At 40.7% G+C, this 23,837-nt stretch overlaps 1 protein-coding gene and 1 long non-coding RNA gene across 2 annotated transcripts; both read left to right on the forward strand.

Moving 5' to 3' along the window:
- Window positions 1–1,099: 1,099 nt before the first annotated feature.
- On the forward strand, window positions 1,100–4,908 carry LOC307270976. The gene is made up of 3 exons (XR_013845576.1): window positions 1,100–1,199; window positions 1,362–1,466; window positions 4,826–4,908. It is a non-coding gene; the product is annotated as an uncharacterized lncRNA (long non-coding RNA).
- A 1,232-nt stretch (window positions 4,909–6,140) lies between these two features.
- On the forward strand, window positions 6,141–15,868 carry LOC307270975 (NLR family CARD domain-containing protein 3-like; the record flags this gene model as incomplete). The annotated part of the gene is made up of 7 exons (XM_080054864.1): window positions 6,141–6,191; window positions 6,352–6,559; window positions 6,739–8,536; window positions 8,627–8,797; window positions 9,168–9,341; window positions 15,186–15,232; window positions 15,333–15,868. Exons 1-7 carry the CDS (start codon window positions 6,189–6,191, stop codon window positions 15,866–15,868), a joined length of 2,937 nt encoding a protein of 978 aa, XP_079910990.1. The 5' UTR covers window positions 6,141–6,188.
- Between the last annotated feature and the right edge of the window lie 7,969 nt (window positions 15,869–23,837).

The raw sequence follows: 23,837 nt of genomic DNA on the forward strand, positions 1-23,837 counted from the left end.
AAATCTCAAAATAAAGATCCATTACAACCATTAGACAACGTGGGAGAAAACTGTGTTAAAATAAATGTGATGGGCGCATTGTCCCTTCTCTTGTTTTGACAGAATTTGGGCTTGCATGACGCCCCTGGTGGAATGTGTCCAAACTCAGGGAACTAGAGACGAAGGAGGTGACACAGCCGGTAACAAGGATCCTCCATGTTGTGTTAATGTTATATAATTATTATTAGTTCTAGTTACATATGAGTGTGTTGATGCAGTAATCTTATCTGACAGTGTGCTGTTAGTACGGTGACTGCAGTAAAGGAGCTGAGCACTTCAGCAGGAAACTTTGGACTTGTTGTTCTACTACATGTATCTGACGGCTCGTTACTTTACACAGTCACATTTTACTCACAAAGTATTTGATCAACAAGTCAAATCTGAAGTTAGATTAAAGTATCAGCAGTGAATGAAACACTTCACGTGAAGTCTTTAACTTCTGCTGTCTCATGGAGGACATTTTGTTCATAATACTTGTAGTGAAATGTAGTAAAACGTTGCAGTTTCCCCCGTGTAATAACAGTAGTAGTAGTGAGTACTTGTTGTTTACAGGCCTGCTGTACTTCACTCTTCATGTTCTGTTTCTGGCTGTAGTCTGGCGCCATCTGCTGGACGTCAGCTGTATGAACACAGAGGACGTTTGAAACAAATTAATTTAACTACTTTTCAAAACTGTTCCATATGTAATAAAATGTTATTTATTAATCAGAAGATTATATTTTGTTTTAATAATCTAATGCAGTTGGAGCCAAACACACACACACACACACACACACACACACACACACACACACACACACACACACACACACACACACACACACACACACACACACACACACACACACACACACACACACACACACACACACACACACACACACACACTCACACACACATACAGTAGATCACATTCACACAGTTTAAAGTAAAACAATATAGTATACATGGCTTCACTTCCCTGCAGATTCAACTGCATTAATAGGGCCTAGTTGCTTTTAATTTGAAGCACTAAAAACGGCCATGTTGGGATGTATAATAAATGTAGTCTTCTCTCTCCAGGTGAAAGTGTGTGTGAGCTGATGTGAGTTGAGCAGAATGGATCAGAGTGCGAGCAGAGAGGAGGGAGGGGAACATGGCGGCCAGACCAAAGCTCAGAGGTGACATGAGGATCTCTAACTGTCCATGACTCAAATCACTGCACCGTCATTATTCACTCTCAAAGCTCTGTGTGTTTGTGTTTGTGTTTGTGTGTGTGTGTGTGTGTGTGTGTGTGTGTGTGTGTGTGTGTGTGTGTGTGTGTGTGTGTGTGTGTTCAACAGACCAGACTCTCCTGGACCTGGAGCCAGCTGTTTGTCCTTCAAGAGTGATGATTCAAAAGATGATTTCATTGATTTTAAAGGAAAACTACGGTCTGCTGCAAAGAGGTAAACTGTAGGGGTGGGAAAAATAATCGATTCTCCGCTGCCTAGCGATTCTCTCTAGAACGATTCGATTCTCGATTCAGATAAGTACATTTTTTTGTTGTTTAAGAAAATAAAACTCAATTTAGTTTTTACATACTTCCATATTGTGTTGAAATGCAAGCTGCATTGATTATTGCACTGTTCATAGAAAGTCATATTCGTGACAAGAAAAGCTTTTTCTCTAATTAAATATTAGAGAAGGTCGTTCATCTGTTGATTGTCTTTAATGATCATCACAAAGCTAGGAAGTGATTGTCAAACTCTACGGAGCAGACTCAGACATATATATATATATATATATATATATATATATATATATATATATATATGTATATATATATATATAGCCTATATATTCGAAAATCACGCATAGAAATGTACATAAAAAAAGTTGTTGCTTGGATAATCGGTTTAGAATCAAATCGTTGACTTCTGAATCGGAATTGAATCGAATCGTGAGGTGCCAAGAGATTCCCACCCCTAGTAAACTGTTCACTGGTTCATGTTTTAACTGTTTATTTTTTTCAGCATGATTCTTCTTCAGGGTCATTTATATTTTCACATGTGAAAGCTGCTCAATGTAACTACTAGGGGTGTAACACCGAATACACGTATTCGTACCAAACCACGCTCTACCGCAATATGTAAATATGGCGTAAATATGCCAAATAAAATGTTCAGGCTTGTTTTGATTGCGGTGCAGAACATGCACTTGGAGACCTTGGTTGTAACCAGTGTTGGGAATAACGCCGTTTAAAATAACGGCGTTAGGTAACGCCGTTCTTTTTTCAGTAACAGGGCTAACTAATTACTTTTTCCGTCTTTACAACACTGTTATCGTTACTGAATGTTAAATGCGGTGCGTTGTTACTATGAATTGATTGAATAAACTGTGTAATCCGAACGCACCCCTGGCTCCATACTACACAAACTGCTAGTAAGGAGACCGGTGGGTTAACAACAAGATAAGCGATTGTTATTTCTTATAGTGTTTTAAGATGTGTTGTACTCAGTGTGGATGACATTATAACTGTCAGTTAGCGCCGTCACATCAGTCAGCCGGAGCGCCTGTTTAGTGAAGTTTCTTTTTCTTTCTCTCTCTGTTGTGTGAGCGTGCACGTTGCCGCAGTAACCACCTATCAATCCACGGTTGAAACGTGCTCTCCCTGAGTTATTTTGCATCGGCCTTGTGAGTAAGTGCATGGAGTTTCCCAATCTCTATAAATTATAATTTATGCACGTTATTAAACGGCCGCGATTCGCCGGTTGCAACAGCTGTTTAGCGTGTCATCACGAGCCGAATATTGCTATTGTTCTTTTCCTGTTATCTGTATGCTGCTGTGCATGTTAAAGAAGGAAATAAACATAGGATAAATCCTTACTCCTCCTCTCATCGTCTCATGCTTCATAGTCTGACGTGTTTGGCCTTAAGTGGTGTTTCAGCCGACACCCCTGAAGTGAATCCAGTGATAGCAGATCAGCACGGTACATTCAGCAGTTTCCTCTACTACTTTTGTTGAGAACAAAATACTTGAAGTGCAGGATAAACCTCTTGCTGTCTGTTGATGTGCAATAAATATTGAAGGTTATGTAGCCTACAAGTAGGCCTACCTGTATGTTCTACTCATTTCAACTGACTTGTGAAACCTGCTCAGAAAAATCAAAATTTGTTGACATACAGCAAATTTCTTTCTTTTTTACAGTAGGCTAATGCAAATAGTTACTTTCCCTGGTAACTAGTTACTTCTATTATTCAATAATTCAGTTGCTAACTTTTTGGAACAAGTAGTGAGTAACTATAACTAATTACTTTTTTAAAGTATCGTTCCCAACACTCGTTGTAACCCAGCAGTATTTTCTTTTCTATACTGAAAAATACCTGCAGGCTGCAATTGTAGTTAATGCTGCACACAGGGCCGCCGCTCCCTATACGCCGGGTACGCAGAGCGCGTAGGGCACCAAGTACCTGGGTTTTTATTTTGTTTTTTTATATTACAAAGGAAAAAAAGATGATCCGGGGGCCCCCAAAATTGAGGTTTCTTAAAAAATGTCATGATAATCATTACATTACAAAAAATATATAAATTAGTTATGAACAGGCCCATCGTTGTTTCTTCTTAATTGTGTAACCTATCACTCAATTCGGGCAAATGAGATGTTTCCCCCAGTTATGGCCTACCCAGGGGAGATCAGGGGCCTATGTGGCAGTACATTTTAGTTATTTTTTAAATAACATTGTTCGGGGCCACGGAGATCAGGGGCCTATATTGAGTCATTAAAAAAAATAAACAAATACTTCAAAGGGAGAAGGAGCTTCGGGATAAGGGATTATTTAAAACATTTCTGAAGCTGACTGGATTTTTTAAACCTGTACTTTCTGCTTTTTGGTAATTCTGTGCTTCCAAAAATTATTCAAGAAAAAAGTACTAAATAGCTCACATGGACACAGGTGATTTAGCCTTAGTTTTATTCTCAACGTGCACCAGATTGATGAATTTTACATTAAAGGTTTCAAATTTTTCTTCTGGGAGAGCATTCCCCCGGACTCCCTAGAAGGTCCAGGGTCCCCACCACAGTCTCCCAAATTCAAACTCAAAAGGCACTTTCAGACAACACACAAAGGGCGTGTCTGCAAACCAAGATCTTCTTACAAAAATAAATTTGCCAAGCTGAATAAGCAGCAAAGTGTACTTCAAAAAGGCTGTGACTGGTAGTGAATAGGCCCTGAAAGTTTATTTGGAGGTGAGCTATCTCATTGCTAGGGCTATAAAGCTGCATAGTATGGACATTAATATTGCAAGCTGCTATCGAAATGGTAAAAACGATGTGCGGGGATGTCAATTTGTGCACTAATCCTGGCCACTCTGCATTTGCAACTCAGTATAACAAACATGTTCAAAACAATTATTATTATTGAAGAAAAATTTCTCTGGGGTTGCCAGAAATGTCAAAATGGGGTCACAGCCCAAAAAAGGTTGGGAACCCCTGCATTAACCTGTTCTTTCTATTAGTAAATGCTGTTCGCAAAAACTCATCACTACAGAAAACTTACCAAAAAGCATTCCCAGAGATCTTGCCACGGCAAATAAATTCCGCTCGCGCCCTACCCGAGCGAGCATCTTGACAATTTAACCTTGGGCACCCAAAAGCTTAGCAACGGCCCTGGCTGCACACATTTTTTTTTTTTTTGCATTTTCCCTCTTAACTGAGATCCGTACCGTACAGAACCGAACCGTGACCGAGGTATGATTCAAAACTGTGACTTTTGTGTTCCGTTACACCCCTAGTAACTACTGATTCCTGTGTGTTTCTATCAGGAGGAAGCTGGAAACACCAGAGCCCAGCTGTTTGTCCATGAAGAGTGATCGTTCTAAGGATCTACCTATAGAATTCAAATATGGACGTCAGTCTGTTGATCTGAGGTAAGGATTTAAAACTTACACCAAATAAAACCCAGTGAGATAACCAGTTTGTAAACTTTATATGGAAGATCTGTGAACACTAAAGCCTTGTTTCCACTGAGCGGTTTTTGGTACAGCAATTATTTGCGTTGTAGCTACGTTTCTGATCAATAGACCGATTCAGGATTAGTAGTTTTCAGAGTTCAGTGTAACTTTTACACCTCAAATACAACATCACCTACAATAACAACATCAGAGTCCTGATGTAACTTGACAGAACGGCTGAACCGTTCATTGATTCATATTGAAAACAAAGCTTTGAAACACAGTGATAATCAAACCTGTGATCGAGGATCTCCTCTCTACAGCGACTGACCCAGGGTCTAAAGGAATAATCTGTTGAACTCTTTCTCTCTGTGTGTTCTGATCCAACATTGTGACCCAGAAGTTATGAGTAGTACAGACAGAGAACTTGCAATCTGCAACATTCTTCCAGGCATTTAATAATGTGATATAATATCATCATCATCATCATTTTCCATCGCTTATCCAGAGTCGGGTCCCGGGGGCAGCAGTTTGAGCAGCGAACCCCTAGTAACTACTGTCTTCTGAGTGCAGTGCAGATTATTTACTGTTTCCTCTGTGTTTCTATCAGGAGGAAGCTGGAAACACCGGAGCCCAGCTGTTTGTCCATGAAGAGTGATCATTCTATGTATCAACCTATATTTTTCAAAGATGGACGTCAGTCTGTTGATCTAAGGTAAGGATTTAAAACTTACACCAAATAAAACCCTGTGAGATAACCAGTTTGTAAAGTTTATATGGATGATCTGTGAACACTAAAGCCTTGTTTCCACTGAGCGGTACAGTTCTGTTTGGTACGGAATGCAATTATTTCCCAATCACAAGGGAATGCACCGCGTCAGCGCAGAAAGGTTAAACCAGACACACTCGGATAGTATAACAGGGCAAAGCAGTATACAGGCGCTTTCATCAGTGGGTCATATGCTCAATCACCATTGTTTTAACTCACTCTTTGATTGATAGGAACTTAACAGATGATAAACTATATTCTACAGGTTACAACTTTAGACTGTGGTGTCAGTGGTTTTACTAATTTGTGGTGTGATCCCTCTGTTTTGCACACACCAGTTGCCCCTGAGGGAAACTTATACCCCAGACATGAGCTAATTCTTCATGATTTCTCCATAGTGTGGACCAGGAGATCTCAGAGGTTCCCAGTGGTCGCTCTGCCCATCAAACACACCTGGACTCCACATTCATGGTCTGTACATGTACAACAACTACTTTCCATCTGTTCTGTTCACAACAACCTCCATGATTAACTGTTTAGACCAGTGGACTGTCAGTCCGTCCAACATGGATCTGATGTTTGATTCATGATTTTAGTTTGATTGTGTCGTTCATATAATATTCTATTCCAGCTGCTGGAGGAAAACATCGTCACGTTTGTGAAGAACAAGCTGAGGAAGATGCAGAAGCTTCTGAGTCCAGATTACCCAGAATGCTTAGAGGGTCAGAGTGAGGATGAGGATGAGGAGCAGAGCAGCAGCAGAGAGGCATTTCTGAAGATCACACTGGACTTCCTGAGGAGAATGAAGCAGGAGGACCTGGCTGACCTTCTGTGGAGCAGTAAGAGGATTTCTCTAAAAGTTTAACATGATTGAGAAATGGGACATTTACTAAAGTCTCCAGAGATGGAGGTTGGAGAATGTTTATATGTGGATTCATATTTTCATTATGAATCACTCATTAATATTATTTGTACTGTTGACCCTTGACTCATTCTTATCTTTTGTGCATTCATTCAGGAACCATAGTTCCAATGTGTCAGCGTGAAATAAAGTCCAACCTGCAGAAGAAGTTCCAATTTGTGTTTGAGGGGATTGCTAAAGCAGGAAACCAAACCCTTCTGAATCAGATCTACTCAGAGCTCTACATCACAGAGGGAGGGACTGGAGAGGTCAATGATGAACATGAGGTCAGACAGATTGAAACAGCATCCAAGAAACCACACAGACCAGAAACAACAATCAGACAAGAAGACATCTTTACAGCCTCACCTGAAAGAGATGAACCAAGCAGAACAGTGATGACAAAGGGAGTGGCTGGCATTGGGAAAACAGTCTTAACACAGAAATTCACTCTGGACTGGGCTGACGAAAAAACTAACAAGGACATACAGTTCACATTTCCATTTACTTTCAGAGAGCTGAATGTGCTGAAAGAGAAAAGGTTCAGCTTGGTGGAACTTGTTCATCACTTCTTCACTGAAACCAAAGCAGCAGGAATCTGCAGCTTTGAAGAGTTCCAGGTTGTGTTCATCTTTGACGGTCTGGATGAGTGTCGACTTCCTCTGGACTTCAAGAACAATGAGATCCTGACTGATGTGACAGAGTCCACCTCAGTGGATGTGCTGCTGACAAACCTCATCAGGGGGAAACTGCTTCCCTCTGCTCGCCTCTGGATAACCACACGACCTGCAGCAGCCAATCAGATCCCTCCTGACTGTGTTGGCATGGTGACAGAGGTCAGAGGGTTCACTGACCAACAGAAGGAGGAGTACTTCAGGAAGAGATTCAGAGAGGAGGAGCAGGCCAGCAGAATCATCTCCCACATCAAGTCATCACGAAGCCTCCACATCATGTGCCATATCCCAGTCTTCTGCTGGATCACTGCTACAGTTCTGGAGGATGTGTTGAAGACCGGAGAGGGAGGAGAGCTGCCCAAGACCCTGACTGAGATGTACATCCACTTCCTGGTGGTTCTGGCCAAACTGAGGAACGTCAAGTATGATGGAAGAGCTGAGACAGATCCACACTGGAGTCCAGAAAGCAGGAAGATGATCGAGTCTCTGGGAAAACTGGCTTTTGAGCAGCTGCAGAAAGGAAACCTGATCTTCTATGAATCAGACCTGACAGAGTGTGGCATCGATATCAGAGCAGCCTCAGTGGTCTCAGGAGTGTTCACAGAGATCTTCAAAGAGGAGAGAGGACTGTACCAGGACAAGGTGTTCTGCTTCGTCCATCTGAGCGTTCAGGAGTTTCTGGCTGCTCTTCATGTCCATCTGACGTTCATCAACACTGGAGTCAATCTGATGTCAGAAGAACAAACAACATCCTGGTGGTCTAAAGTCTTTGGCGATAATCTATCACATCTTCACCAGAGTGCTGTGGACAAGGCCTTACAGAGTCCAAATGGACACCTGGACTTGTTCCTCCGCTTCCTCCTGGGTCTTTCACTGCCGACCAATCAGAAGCTCCTCAGAGGTCTGCTGACACAGACAGGAAGTAGCTCACAGACCAATCAGGCAGCAGTTGAGTATATCAAGAAGAAGATCAGTGAGGATCTCGCTTCAGAGAAAAGCATCAATCTGTTCCACTGTCTGAATGAACTGAATGATCGTTCTCTAGTGGATCAGATCCAACAGTTCCTGAGCTCAGGACGTCTCTCCATAGATAAACTGTCTCCTGCTCAGTGGTCAGCTCTGGTCTTCATCTTACTGTCATCAGAAGAAGATCTGGATGTGTTTGACCTGAAGAAATACTCTGCTTCAGAGGAGGCTCTTCTGAGGCTGCTGCCAGTGGTCAAAGCCTCCAACAAAGCTCTGTACGTACAGTAGGATTTATTTATCTCTAAATAATATTTTAACAAGATAAGGTAGAACACTTATTTTTTCCCTTGTTGTTGTCTCTCCAGGCTGAGTGGCTGTAACCTCTCAGAGAGAAGCTGTGAAGCTCTGGCCTCAGTTCTCAGCTCCTCCTCTAGTCTGAGAGAGCTGGACCTGAGTAACAACCACCTGCAGGATTCAGGAGTGAAGCATCTGTCTGCTGCACTGCAGAGTCCACACTGTAAACTGGAAACTCTCAGGTCAGATTATCAACCAGTTCAACTGATGACCATTAAACATCTGATTTATATTAGTTTGTAACATGTTAACCTGTGAAGGATTGTGTCTGCTACGATGATTTATCAAAGGATATTTAATCAAATAATGTCCATCAGCTGTTATTTTCATATATTTCTCTCTCTTTCAATTATTTTATTATTATCAAATACTAGAGATAATGTTTAACATTTATTATAAAAGTAGCTCTAAAGTATTCTATCTGGACCAAAACGTAACTGAACAAAAAACAAAGAAAGTCACCATCACTTGTTCTCAGATTTTTCCTGTGTGTGTGTGTATTGTGTGTGTGTGTGTGTGTGTGTGTGTGTGTGTGTGTGTGTGTGTGTGCAGTCTGTCAGGTTGTCTGATCACAGAGAAAGGCTGTGTTTCTTTGGCCTCAGCTCTGAGCTCCAACCCCTCCCATCTGAGAGAGCTGGACCTGAGCTACAACCATCCAGGAGCCTCAGGAGTGGAGCTACTGTCAGCTGGACGGGACGGTCCCCTCTGGAGTCTGGACACTCTCAGGTATGAAGAGGCTGCTGTCAGTCTGATAGAGGAGGGAGAGCTGGAGACAGTTTGGAGACGCTTTCAGAGAAGGTCCATCTCGGGCTCAGCGCCGTAAAAGTTCTCATGAATAACGGCATTCTAGTTTTGAGCGCTGTGCACAGCCACCCCAGACAGTAGTCAGGCAAAGCGTCTAAATGCATGTACGTCATTATATAATAACTTCAGGGCTCCAGACTAACTTTTTCATCTAGGTGCACTAGCATATATTTTGGGTGCACCCATTTAGTGCAGAACGATTTGGAGAAATTGTGCGATTGCAATTATAGTGGACAATATTGCGATTTGCAACTAAATGGTAGGCTATTATGATTCTACTGGCTTGGTTTCAAGGAACATTTTAGATTATTGATAGCGTTGATACCTGATCTCAATTTAAAACAAACACATATTAAGAATCAGTGAAAATATAAAATTAGGGCTGTCAAACGATTAAAAAAATTCATCTAATTAATTACAGGCTCTGTGATTAATTAATCTAAATTAATCGCATACTTACGTGACACTTTTATGCCTGTTTATAAACAGCTGTACAGCCTACAGTTTCTCTCTCTCCATCTCTCTCTCTCTCTCTCTCTCTCTCTCTCTCTCTCTCTCTCTCTCTCGTAACTTCTGTCTCCTCCCCTCAGCCAGGTTTCTACATGAAATAACATTAGGTACTTTGCCGAATTTTCTACTTAAAACCACAAAAAAACAAGCAGGCTAAATAAAGACTGTTTATCTCCCACAACAGACAGCGCTGCACTGCCACAGGTGCGCATGACTCATTCACGATTGTCCTCCTCATAGCCAAAAATATTGACAGAAACACACGCACACACGCACTCACACACACGCACACACACACACACACACACACACACACACACACACACACACACACAAAAGAGGAGAAAAGGCAGGCTGCATATGCTAGGAAGAGTGACAGTGGTGTGGGGGGGTCCGTTTATGCGTGAGACAAGGCAGTTAGCAAACAAAAGTGCAGGTGCGCCGAGATCGTTTTCCGGCATGTGGCAGTGTCACGGCAACCACTGCATATAGTTGGTCTTTATTGACACTATATCACAACATAACGTCGTAAATAAATGGATTTATTCATGTCTCTGGTCCTTTCCGTTGTAAGGATATGTGCGATCTGTTTGTTGTTGCTTTTGAAATGACAGATGCTTTATAAAACAGTCGGACTTGCTCCGGTCACGGTAGTTAGCATAGCCTCCTGAGCAGGTCGATAACAGAGAATTAGCCCTGACTACAGAGGCAGGTTGCTATATATACAGTAGCAGGGGGTGACACTTCTGTTTAGTGCTCGCTTAGCTCAGCGGGTAAGGAGTTCACTCATGAAACAATAGACCCGAGTTCGCGTCCAGCCCGGGTTGTTTCTTTGCATCTCTTGACTAGACATTTAGAATTGTTTCACTATATTTGATCAAAGTAGGCCTGCAGGTTCCTATCGTTTAACACTGATTCAGTGTCATAAACCTTTTTGTACTAAAGCATCTGTCATTTCATTTGGACTGGCATTACCGTTACTGAACGGCTCAAGCCGTGGTATGGCAGTGGTCGCCGTGACACTGCCACATGCCGGAAAACGATCTCGGCGTCTCTCCAAAAGTGAGACGGAAGATTGAGAGATACTGAGAGTTTTGAAACTATACATTGTTAATTAGGCTCCCACTAAATCAATAATGCACAGACACTGCGGAGAATAACATAAGATAACTTCCTACCTTCATGCTTATTTGCCCGAAGCTTCCCATAAAACGTCCATAGAGCCCTCTCTATCAGTGGCGTTTTCTCCCGGAGGCCAAGTAGTTGTCATCCAATAAAAACATTTTTATTAACAGTTTCGGTCATTCTTTGGTGCTGTCATTTCTTCCCCATTTTTCTCCTCTCATTGAGCATTTCACAATGCGCGAAACAGCGCCCCTTTAAAGTTACATACTGAAGACGCGGCGAAACACGACACTGCACACTTATGTCTGCGAGGAAGCCAGCCCGAGCTGGCATCCCTTAGTGAAAAAAAGAAGAAGGATTGACCAATCAGATGAGGCTATTGTCATGACACTGCCCTCCTGTGATTGGTCAGGAGGGAAGCCACTCGGCCCTTGGCTTCACACCAATCAAATCAAAGCATCATTATCAACGTCACTTACAATTAAAAACAATAACAATAGCGGGAGATTAGCATGTTTGCATTGTTATCATATTAGCAAGAACAGTTATGGAGGGTGGAGATTTTGAGTATTTAGTAAAAAAATATTTTACCAAACTGCCAATTGAGGAGCCATTAAAAATCAGATCTGACGGCAGGCCAATGCGTGTGGAGAGAAAGAAAGTTTATCGCACTTTCAACGAGGAGCTATGTCCGCACCGAGTGGCTAGCTGGTAGCGGCAATCTTCAGCTAATGGCCTTCCTCTACAAATAGTGAGTAAAATACACACCTTCTCCCGGCGCGGGTTAACTGTTCCCTGAACTGTCCGTGTAGCTATGTGTGTTATGTTTAGTGTTATTTTATTGCTAATTGTGCCTTGATTGCCTGGATTAAGTTGCATTGGTAGGCCTACTGTATATCCACTGAAGTTGTTCTGGGTTGTCTTAAGTATAGTGTTGTAATGAACATTTGGCCTAGTTCTTAAACGAAAAGGATGTATAGAAAGTATGTGTGTCAAGCACAAACAAATGATTTTGAGTCGTGTTTCACGTGAACGTGAAACTTAAAATAGCCTACGTAAAACTTCTCCTAATTATATTGTGAATGAATTTGAATCTGTATTGGGCATTAAGCGGCTAGTTGTGCATTCCGGTCGGGGTGGGGGGTGCATTTATAATTTAATGTATAATTTAATAAGATGATTAGGAGGTGTGTGAGTGAGAGAGAGAGTGGGTGAGTGAGAGAGAGAGAGAGAGAGAGAGAGAGAGCGAGCGAGCGAACGAACGAGCGGTGTCGGACAGATTACAGACGCGTGTAAGTCCTGGTAAAGTGACCAGGCGCTATAATAGCTCTTGTAGTTACATTAAATACAAACTGCGACGTAGCCTACCCTTTTCTGTCCCCCACCTTCCAATAAACATGTAGATTAAAGGTGTTGTCTCACTTGGCTTCCTCAAAAAAAATCCCCACGCCACGCCACTGCTCTCTATGCTTCTTTCTTTACTCTTAACCCATTGATGACTATGGCAATCTAGGATGCATGTCCTTAATGCCTGAGGGTTTTCTGAAAAAATAGTACGAATTGTCAAGTCTACCAAAACCTTAATATCTAAGCCTGTGTAGCACATAGAAACATGAAATAAAATACATTTAAAAGTTAAGGTTCACAGGTTTTATTTAAACATGCTCCCTTAGCGCTTACAAACCAACAGATATTTCTAAAAATCGTCAAAATTAGATGAATTAGAAAATTATTAAATATTGTTAATAAATAGATGCAATGTGTTGTGTGATTTTCGTCAGTAGTCTATAGTAGACCTTGATTCTGCACACCAAACGCCACTAACTGTTCTGTCGCCGACATAGCTGGCGTATTTTTTTTATTATTTTGTTTTATTTTTTTATTTTTATTTTTTTTTATTTACATGATTTTCGGCAAACCACACAACTTTTGGGTGGTCACGTGGTCTTAAAAAAATCAACAAAACCCACCTCATGTGTATTTGAACCAATGACAGTGCATTCTATGCTGGGAATGCCATGAAAATGAGATAAAGTAATAATGCTGCGCGACGCAGCATCAGGCAGGAGAGCCAATGTGGCATCGCGCAGCAGCCGTCATCAATGGGTTAAATCCCGTGCGGGCCGTGTCCGCAAGCTACAGGTGCAGCTCCGCTATCGTCTCACCCCTTTTGCACCGGGTCAAAGGGCATCTGCGTTAATTTTTTTAATCGCATTCATTTTTCTGTTATTAATTAATCGAAGTTAATGCGATAATTTGACAGCTCTATATAACATATAAAGCTTGTACTGGGCTAGTAGTTTGTACTGTTTTCAATTTTTTTTTTAAATCATTATTACATTTTTCTTTTATAAAATGTAATAAATTCCCCATGAAAATAAATGCATTCCTCCAAAGACAATAGTCTATAAACTTATTGAAAGTTGCATGGGCCTTCACTCTCATGCACTCATCTGACTTTACTCTGCGCTGTGTTGATGGACTGGGCGTGTTGCCACCGGTGACGTAGCGACTATAACTTTACAAATTTCAAACAGCAGTTCAATTTGTTCAACGTCGTACATGATTCCTAAATCTCCCAAGAGCCCCTATTAGCAGACCCATGGGGGAGCGGAGCTCCTATTAGCAGACCCATGGGGGAGCGGAGCCCCTATTAGCAGACCCATGGGGGAGCGGAGCTCCTATTAGCAGACCCATGGGGGAGCGGAGCTCCTATTAGCAGACCCATGGGGGAGCAGAGCTCCACCGGAAACACCAAAACTGCTCCACTGGAAATACGCTACCTTCTTCTTCGTTTTGTTTTACTGGCGGCCAAGTGGCCAGGGGGCTGTTTCAGGTAGCTGGTTTTGAGGCAACCCAGAGTTTGTTCGCTCTGAGTTAGTGGAAACTCTCGGTTTTCTGTTTCATGAAGCATGTTCAGGGCGACCGAGAGTCAGTTACTGCGGCAACATACGCCGTGGGTCTAACCTGCTGGATAGGTGATTTGACAACCTACTCTGAGTTTGTTTTCACTTTACGCTGCAGCTCCGACTGAAGAAAGAGTGTCAATGTCACAGCACGACCCTGTACAGTTTAAAGCAAAATCACTCCATAGAAATCTCCATCGGGATGTTTTTATAATTTCCTGATGATTTTACGTTTGACCAATCATTTATCTGATCAGTAGCCTTGTTCTCAGCCCTCGTGCCGTTCATATGCGGCCACCTTACACATCGTGACATGTTCTACATTCAGACTAATAAACCTATTGTATGTATCTCATTATTTATTTATTAACAGGAGTTTTTTAACGTCTGTGCCGCTGAACATAGGCTATTTATGTCAGGTTGAAATGTAATTCTGCGGCTGCACGCGATCGTTACTGTTCACTTGCGTGATCACAAAGTCAGACGAGCCTCATTAAATAGCCTAATATGAATATAGAAATAATATAATAATTAAAACGGTGATCACTAGAGGACAAGGGATCTGGTAATAAATCAATCAGGAGCTACAATGGAAACTGTCACCTTATGTGTCAGACGTTAATGTCTTTCACCCCACTTTTTAAAATGAGTTGTTTATTTTAATGTGGTGGCACTTTTTGTGTTTTATTTATAATAGTTTATATTTTTATGGGATTGACCTACTTGTGATAATTGTGAATCAAAGAGACGGATTTCGGAAGATATACACAAAGCTTTGTTGCTTCATTCATCTTCTACCTCAACATCTACTTTTTAACCACCGTCCTGCCACTTGGGACCCTTAACAAACTGACTTATGTTACTGTCTACTAGCACCATAGCCGGTGGAAACTGTGTCTTGTTATTATTCACTAGCTCACGTCACGATTAGATGAATTGTGTAGCACAACACCCAATATTACATTTAAAATGACGTGATACATTTCAGGTGCTCTAGTGCGACCAGTAAAAATATCTTGGCGTACTCCAAAGTAGGCGCACTCTGGAGCTCTGCACTTTGGTATCGTTTAACACAATATAAAACATTAGAACAACATTTAAAGGTCAGAAAAGACGAAAAGCATAATAGGGGCTCTTTAATGTCAAGGTCTTTGTAATGTCCATGTGTGCTGAAAGAGGATTCGCTGGTCTGACCCCCCCCCCCCCCCCCTCTCTCTCCTTTCAGGGTGGAGCCTGCTGGAGTCCAATGGCTGACACCAGGTCTGAGGAAGTGTAAGTGTGTTTATAATGTTCATAATCATCAAACTGTCAATCAATGAGCAGATGATGGATTAATAACTGCTGCTGTGTTGTGTCTTGTTCTCTCCGTCAGATTCCTGTGAACTCACACTGGACACAAACACAGTAAACAGACAGCTCAAACTGTCTGACAACAACAGGAAGGTGACACATGTGGAGGAGCAGCAGCCATATTCTGATCATCCAGAGAGGTTTGACTGCTTCCCTCAGCTGCTGTGTAGTAATGTTCTGACTGGTCGCCGTTACTGGGAGGTCGAGTGGAGAGGAATGGTTCATATATCAGTGAGTTACAGAGGAATCAAGAGGAAAGGAGACAGTGACTGTTTGTTTGGAGAGAGTGATCAGTCCTGGAGTCTGTTCTGCTCTGATATTACTCACTCCTCTGTCCGTCACAATAACAGAAGAACATACCTCAATTCCTTCTCTCGCACTCACAGAGTAGCAGTGTATGTGGACTGTCCTGCTGGCTCTCTGTCCTTCTACGAAGTCTCCTCTGACTCACTGATCCACCTCCACACCTTCTACACCACATTCACTGAACCTCTTTACCCTGGGTTTGGGTGTGTGGTCTATTGGTCTCGTTCCTCAGTGTCTCTGTGTCGTCTGTAGGAGGGAGAGTCTGTACAGGATCACAGCTAAAGAAATCCTTCAGGTTTCTGTGACAAATGATTCAGTTATTTGATTGATTTAACTGATAAAGGAAAATGATTCTAGCGTTTGTATATTATTGAACATATTTAGCTTTCAGGTTTAGTTTGGCATCAACAGTCATACTTGTCATTACCTAATTGGTCACTTTACATTAACGTGTGTGTGTGTGTGTGTGTGTTGTGTGTGTGTGTGTGTTTGTGTGTGTGTGTGTGTGTGTGTGTGTTTGTGTGTGTGTGTGTGTGTCTGTCTGTCTTTCTGTGTGTGTGTGTCTGTGTGTGTCTGTCTTTCTGTGTGTGTGTGTGTGTGTATGTGTGTGTGTGTGTGTGTGTGTGTGTGTGTGTCTGTCTTTCTCTGTGTGTGTGTGTGTGTGTGTGTGTGTGTGTGTGTCTGTCTTTGTGTGTGTGTGTGTGTGTGTCTGTCTTTCTGTGTGTGTGTGTGTGTGTGTGTGTGTGTGTCTGTCTTTCTGTGTGTGTGTGTGTGTGTGTTGTTGAGTGAGGTGATCTTGATGCAACTTATTACTTGTGCATATCTTGTGACATTTGTATATCTTTTTGTCATAGGTAAAAGTAGGATAATTTTAATAAAACAGAATAGAGTGTGACTGCTCATCAGGGTAAAAGCTGACCAGAGGAAGGGGAAGGACCTTATATGGCCATAGGAAGGGGGTTACCGGGGTTCACCCGTGCAGGTGTTCTGGGATCATAGGAAGGAGTAGAGGAAGGGGAGAGGATTATATGGCCATAGGAAGGGGGCTACCTGGTCCCCCCATGCAGCTGTGCCTTTTTCACTCCTCCCTCTCTTCCAAGTCTCATTGGTCCTCAGATTACTATATAACAGCTCGTTCTGAGCAGGACAAGGCCTTTTTGGGCCGCTTTTTGCAGGTACTACTATATACTCTATAGTTAGTCACGCTCTGTTCCAGCACACTCTATCTGTCCCTTTAACCATGGAGGCAGAAGAAAAACTTAGAAAAACTTTGTGAGTCCAAAATACTCTGAAAGAATTTTGACTTCGAAGAACTTAGAGGCAGAGTCTTTTAAAACACTTCTTTAAAACTCTTGAAACACAGATGACTTGGTAAAAATCTCTAAAACTTTAGATGGGGATTATTAGAACAGGGGTCTGATAGAATGGTGATTGGAATTAATGGAGATTGGGTTGAGACAAGATCTCCCATTTACTGACTGGTGTCGTTAACAATCTTCCTTAAGTCCTTATCATTTTTACAGATTCAGTGGGATGTTAGATAGGGCTAGAGCGCAAGTTTAAAATCGGAGTGCATGCATAACTCTGGTCTTGTGCTTTGACAAATTGTGAAAAATACCAAGTTAACATCTACTAGGGGATAATGAGCAAATACTCCATTTTGATGAGTTTATAGGCATATAACCTCCTTTCTTTTCCTTTCTTGTCCATTTTATGTAATATTTCTATACTCTCTTGTATTTTGTAAATAAAATCCCTTAAATGTTGTAAAGCCTCAGTTTGAATTAGTTTATAGCTGGAACAGAAGGACTTTAGGTATAGGTTTTTTCTACAAAGAGATCGTTTCCCCCCCGGGGAGGTAAGTACATTGACTCCACACTACGGCACATTACTGATTTAAAACAAACACAACCTCATAACAAATACCTTTTTTATCAAAGAAAGACAATTGTTTTTAATGGCTTCCCAGGTTTAACGCGTGTAGTTGAATGCTGAAAATAGTATATCTGTTCTATTTTATAGGAGGTGGAATTAATAAACATCGGGTACATAAAAATTACGGTAAATAACTTGTGAAAGATATCCTTTGCCTAAAATAGGGGAGTGATCATCAGGAGCAAATAGAAAGTGTTACATTTCACACCTAAACGAGATTCCTGAAATAGACGAATACGTTTAGAAGAATTGAAACGCTGAACACAGTGGGTTTAAGTAGGACACTTTTATTTATCTAAGAGAATCCCAAGGCAGTCTAGTAGTTAAGATCCCGCGCGCTCACCTCCTGGAGCCCGGGTGAGACGCTCAGCGGAAGCCGTGAGAGTAGGGGAGCTCTTTGATGGTAATAAGGGTTGTAGTTAAAGCATTGGGTTACAGGTTAGTTAATGCAGGTTTAATAGGACATAACTAATAAACTTAGATACTAGCTTTTCATTACAGATCAGACTTTGGAAGTCGAGATCGTAACATGGCGCCCAACGTGGGGCTCGCTGGAACATTGTTAGTTTTGTATGACTGAATAAATAACTGTTTTATCGGTAATAGGAATAACTTTGGGAAGCGGGCTTAAAATACAAGAACCGACTCCCGTGAGGGAAAGATTCTTTATCAACCGGCGAAAACAAGCCGAGGAAGCAATTGCGGTCTGCCAGACTGGGAGGGTCGATGTTTAAAAAGGGGTTTTTAATTTTAATAAAACAAATTGAAACCCACGAACCGGCTTTTTGGACAGAGGTTCTCGTAGTCTGCTTTGCTCATTCTTAGTAAACATACCTTATAACAGGAGGCAAAATACATTCTTTCTTTAAAAACTCGGCCGGGCTTTAGTTTGTCTGAGAAAAATGGGAAGTATGGTCTGTTAGGTATAGAGAACGGGGTGAGTGGAAAACCACACTGTGAGTAAACGATACTCAGGAGCGGACAGGATAGTGATTTAGTGGATGAAACAATTGTGTTCTGCGTACTAAGTTTAGGTGGTACTGGTACTTGTGGTCATTAGATTGTAATGATCGAAGTCAGGCAATGGGATATATTTGTAGCGATAAATATATTACAGTTCCCCTTTTAACTGATTGTATCCATTTTGGTGATCTCAGACAGTGGTGATTTTCTAGGTATCCTGATCAGCTGCCGTGAAAGAAATAGGGACCACGAAAGGACAAACGGCTTGAAACTACCATATTTACATTAAGGGCTGTTAAGCTTTTAATTTATACACGTTCAATTTTAATTGTTTTTAGTGGCTAGGTTGTGGTTACTTTACAATTAAGGATGGATGCATAACTCTGTATAGTCTGAAGAGGCAAACAGAGAGAGAGAGCCTATACGGCTTCCACAAGAGGAGAGAGAAACCTCTTTAAGAATAGGCATAGATTTCTTAAGTTAAATCTTGTGCTATTACTGAGCTTTAAAAATACTTTTTTCTTACACGAAACAAGAGTAGATTTTAAAGTTTCTACCTATTTAATGGTAGACATAGTTTTACATGGTAAACTAATAGGACTTACAGCCTTTGGAAACCATTATGATACAATAAGTTATCGTCTAATAGGGACTTTCACAATATAATTTCACTCAACTGTAGCATTAATGAACAAGCTAAAGTGGAAGAGAGGGTAATTCTTCCTTTTCTCCTTCTCCTCTGTGTGTATCGCCTTACATGCAGTCTACCGGCGCGTCTTTTTCACGTCTTGGCGTGAAACCAGGCTGTGAGTGCAGCACCCAGAAAGTCACAAAGAGGGGGAGAAGAGTTAACAGCTATTTCACAAGGGTTTTCTAAATTGTCAGAAAAATGCAATTCTAGAATAGGACCACAGTGAGAAAGTTTTGATCGCCTTTTGCTTTTAAAACGTATTAGGTGCAAAGATAGATACAAGTCCATTTGCGCATATGACAAGTAGCTTTTGATGAGACATTAGGAGCGCACCGCTGCTCAGAAGGCTCAAAAATCAACTTTCGACAAATATGGGGTAAAATAGTCTTATACGAGTAAGTTATTGAGTCCATCCGCTGATTTAGATGGTGATAAATGTGTGATCGATGGGTTTTTAACATTTAAACAAACTTTTACATTTTGTAAACGGGACAGCCACGGCTCTCACTTTAGATAGTGCGATCCACAATAAAGTTAGCGCTTGAGCAAACGGGGCATTTCCTTTGCGCCTTCACATTAAAAAGCATGATTAATAGCAAACGTAAGTAGGCTTTTATTTTGAAGCAGATATAAACAGGAATATAGTTTTTCACATGAAGCGCAGATAGGCATGTCTTCTGTTTTAGTGGATTTAAAAATGGTAAAAATAGACAAAGCTTTCCATTTACACTACTACTTGCTGCGCTCACACTAAAAACCTCATGAACGTTAGTGGGAGTCTTTCAGGCATTTATTTTCATTAAACATTCGTAGAGAAAGGAAAATGTTTTTTCAGAGCAAAGAGAAGAGACGGCTCTGAAGCTTTAACAGCGAGTCAGTATAGAAACAGTTTGAAATTAGCGCAGTAGAACTACTCGCAAAATATTCACACACAATCTTTGTCATTTAGCCTACAAAGGTGAAGTAATCTATTTAATATAGGTTTAAGGTTTTATGGTTTGGGTTTTTAATGAGAGAAATAGATGTTCTAAAAATGATTGTTAAAGCAGTCAGACAGGATAGTCAATTGGTAACCGAGAAATAGGAATAGAAAGGCCTAAATATGGCTAGAAAACTTTGATTTTACATCAAGAGTAAGAAAATGCACACACCTGAGTGACCATTGAAATGGCCTCGATAAGTTACTCTGGTGCACAAACTTTGTAGAACTTACTGGACACATAAGATGTCGTTCATTTTAAAAGAGAACTTTGTTCTCATTCCGAAATGCACATACAACACAAGAGTTAAAAGAGTCAACACTGTGCTTTGGTTGATGAGTTAAAGATACGACTGAGAATACTCCTTTGAGAAATTAAATAAAGTGGAGACACCTTATCTCATTCTTCCTTGATTCAGTGTTGAACCCTTTTTAGCTCAATATACATTACACAATGCCGTGTGGAATATTGTCTGCCCCGGGGAGAGATTTTTATTTTTATTTTATTTAGATGTTTAAGACATTTGTACATTTGTTTTGATCTCAGAGTGTGAAGAGCAGAAGGAAGCGTGGGTAGAGAACTTGTGCAGTTTTCCCACAGACCGTGCCTGGGAATTCACACCTTAGAGAAACAGGAGACCATATAGTAGCCATAAAAGTAATGGTCCTAGTTTACGGCGTCGATCCTTCCTTCCACACACTCTGAGATGATCTCTGAAGACACAGCTGGGGCTTGTGCTCTTTGAGTTTAAAACTTAATTTTTTATATTTTGCCTTCACTTTCTTATAGTCTAGAAGATCGTTCCTTCTTTTTGTTTTTATCTTTTTATATAATCACAGTATTCTCTATCGTAGAAGGTTTTTTCTCAGCTATTTTTTTTGTTTTTCCAGCTGAGCGTGAAAACTGAAATTCCAAATAATATGGCTAAATCTTTAATTTTATGTTTTATTTAGAAAAGATTGGACTGGTAACCTTGTTTTCGCGGCTTTGGTTGGAGTTTAGAAAACATATGGGCGGTTTAGGATCTCCGGTCCAACGGCCCATTGTGAGGTTGGCTGGAGCACCCGTTAATCTTTATTTTTGCCAGTCCAATCTTTCCCTTTTGTTTAATTCAAGATACGACAGGAAAAAACGTAGGGGGTTATTGTTTAGCACGGGTCAATTTTGAGATTTGTGTCTATTCTGGCTTCCACGGCATGTATTCTTTCATATTAATGTGAAAGAAGGGACCAAAAATAAGCGTTTTAAATGTTTATTTTACTATATATTTTATTTTTATTTTTTTTCCCTTGCGTCTGAGTTTTGCTACAAGGGTTTGCCAAAAGTGAGCATTTTAACGTAACATACAGCAGCGCGACCGCTGTCTGACTCTTAATAACCATGGTACTGTTAGAAAGCTCTGTATCTCAAGTATAATCTTATCGAATCAAAATATGGACATTTGCTTTTGATTAGTAACAAATAGTGAAAGTGTGAGGAGTGATTTGGTACAGTGAGCGCAACCTGTTTGGCTGGTGCGCATATGATTTGATTCGCCAGAAGGCATCACGGGACCTGCTCTGGTTGCCGCGGGTAGTTTGAAAATCACAAAATACAGTGGTAAAAAACGCCGAAACTATTCCTAACTAACACAAAATAAAGACTGATTTATGTGGATATGGACATTAGATGATTGCCTTTTGAAGGGGAGAAGTGTTAAAGACATGTAAATGATTCCGATTGATCACAGTCTGTTAAGAGCATGAGAGGGGGAGAAAGAGGGGAGAGTGCTGCGGCTACAGTCACAGTGGCTCATAAGGAATGTATCATGTTTTAATTAGCGTGTGGATGAAAATGTTTGTTATGCCATAGTATAGTTTATATGTTAAGCAGCGGTGTTGAGGGGTATAGGTCTTAATTCAATAAATTATTGTGGATACAATCGGTGATTACCAGTAGAATTCACGTTTTTATTTTTATTTTTTTATTTTTTTTGACGACAGTTTTCGCTGATCAAGTTTTCCAATACTCCGAGTCTGAATAAAGTGTCTCGGCTTCTAAACCACTGGCATCTACTAAACCTCCCAGTTTAAATTCATTGTCCTATTTTAAGAGGTTTTTACCCAAGCATTTGTTTATATATTGTTAGTTTGATTTATGAGACATTTTCCTCCTGAAAACATGCCAACGGTGCATTTCTAAAACGTAGGCTTTTACATAGTATTTTTTGATTTATTAAATACAAGGAAATTGTGTCCGAAATCTATGGTGTAGAATCTTTAAAGACTAATATGTGGTAAACATAAATTAAAGTTCTAAACTCTGGCTTCATCCAACATCTGGATTCTTTGGTTTAAAAGACAGGGAAAAATCCCTATTCACTTGGGGTGACTTAATTGAAGATTTGTGCCTTTGGGAGAATAAGTTATTATTTTTGTTTTACCTTAGTGGCTAAGACATGATTATAACGTGTTAGCTTTTAGTTTTTATTTCATTGCATGTCTGGAATAGACATTCAGAAACCTGCAATCTTTTGCATCTCTCAACTCTTTTGAAATCAAATCTGAGGGCTTGTCTGAGTGTCTTTTGACTAGGTGTTTTTATTCTATTTATTTTTTATTCTATTTATTTTTTATTTTTAAAATGGATGAATACATAAATGATAAAAGGATTATACCGGTAATATTAGTTTCACTGTTACTTTTATTTTCATTTTCATTTTATTTACTACTGAAATTGTGAGTGATTTGCTCATTTCTATTCTTCTCTATTATAGAAGATTTTAGTTGTGCTACCTGATATTATGTGAGTACCCTATGAATATAGCATACGAGCATAACACCAGTTTCTATCTTTATTTTTATTTTTTTGATGGATTACTTAAGTTTGATTTGATACTTTTCTTTTAGTTTTCGATGGTGAGACATTCTCACTCTCCTTATGACAGATGGCTGTAGTGCCTCTTCATTAAGCATTAGGCTATCTATATTCCAATACGAATCAATAGGATCCTGTCTAAAAGTCCTAAATACAACTTTATCAGCAGCCGTAGTTGGTGAACTGCATTTTCCTCTTACATTGAGTAGTCTATTATATCACAACCATAGACTCTTAGTCTGCAGAAGAAGTTGGGAGACTTCTGGGCCTACTAGACCTCTGACACATAGGCGTGACCTGATAGCTACGTCTCAGGCTGTGACACCTCCAAACCTGACCATCTCCTGTTCCATCTGGGTGAACTACACCATGTCTCCTGGAGGGAGAAGACTCGTTCGCTTGCTGAGTGCTGTGTTCCATGGCACTCCTAACAGTCGGTGGGGGCCATCAACTCTATCCTGCTGTGGCGTCATTCTTGTCATGCAGTGGGCCTTTCTGCATCTGCCTGTCTTCCTGCGCTCTCAAACTGGGCGCAACAAGTCTTCTATGATGTGGGCCAGGGGCAGGTGTACTATTCTAAGATCAGAAGTTCTGGGGACTGTTGGGCCCTTTATGCTAAGCTTGGAGAAGATATCAAAGTGTGTAAGCCTGGTGACAAGGGCTGCCATCTTGCATATTGAGCAGACACTCAAATACTGACTAATCTACATACTCTGTGATTGAAGAAGGGGCTCGAAAGGCCTGAGGATACTCTTTTTAAAGTTAAGATCGTCGTGGGACTTTGTGTTTTTACATT

The sequence above is a fragment of the Ammodytes marinus genome (genome assembly GCF_949987685.1).
Source record: "Ammodytes marinus genome assembly, contig: scaffold_320, whole genome shotgun sequence".
NCBI lineage: Eukaryota > Metazoa > Chordata > Actinopteri > Uranoscopiformes > Ammodytidae > Ammodytes > Ammodytes marinus.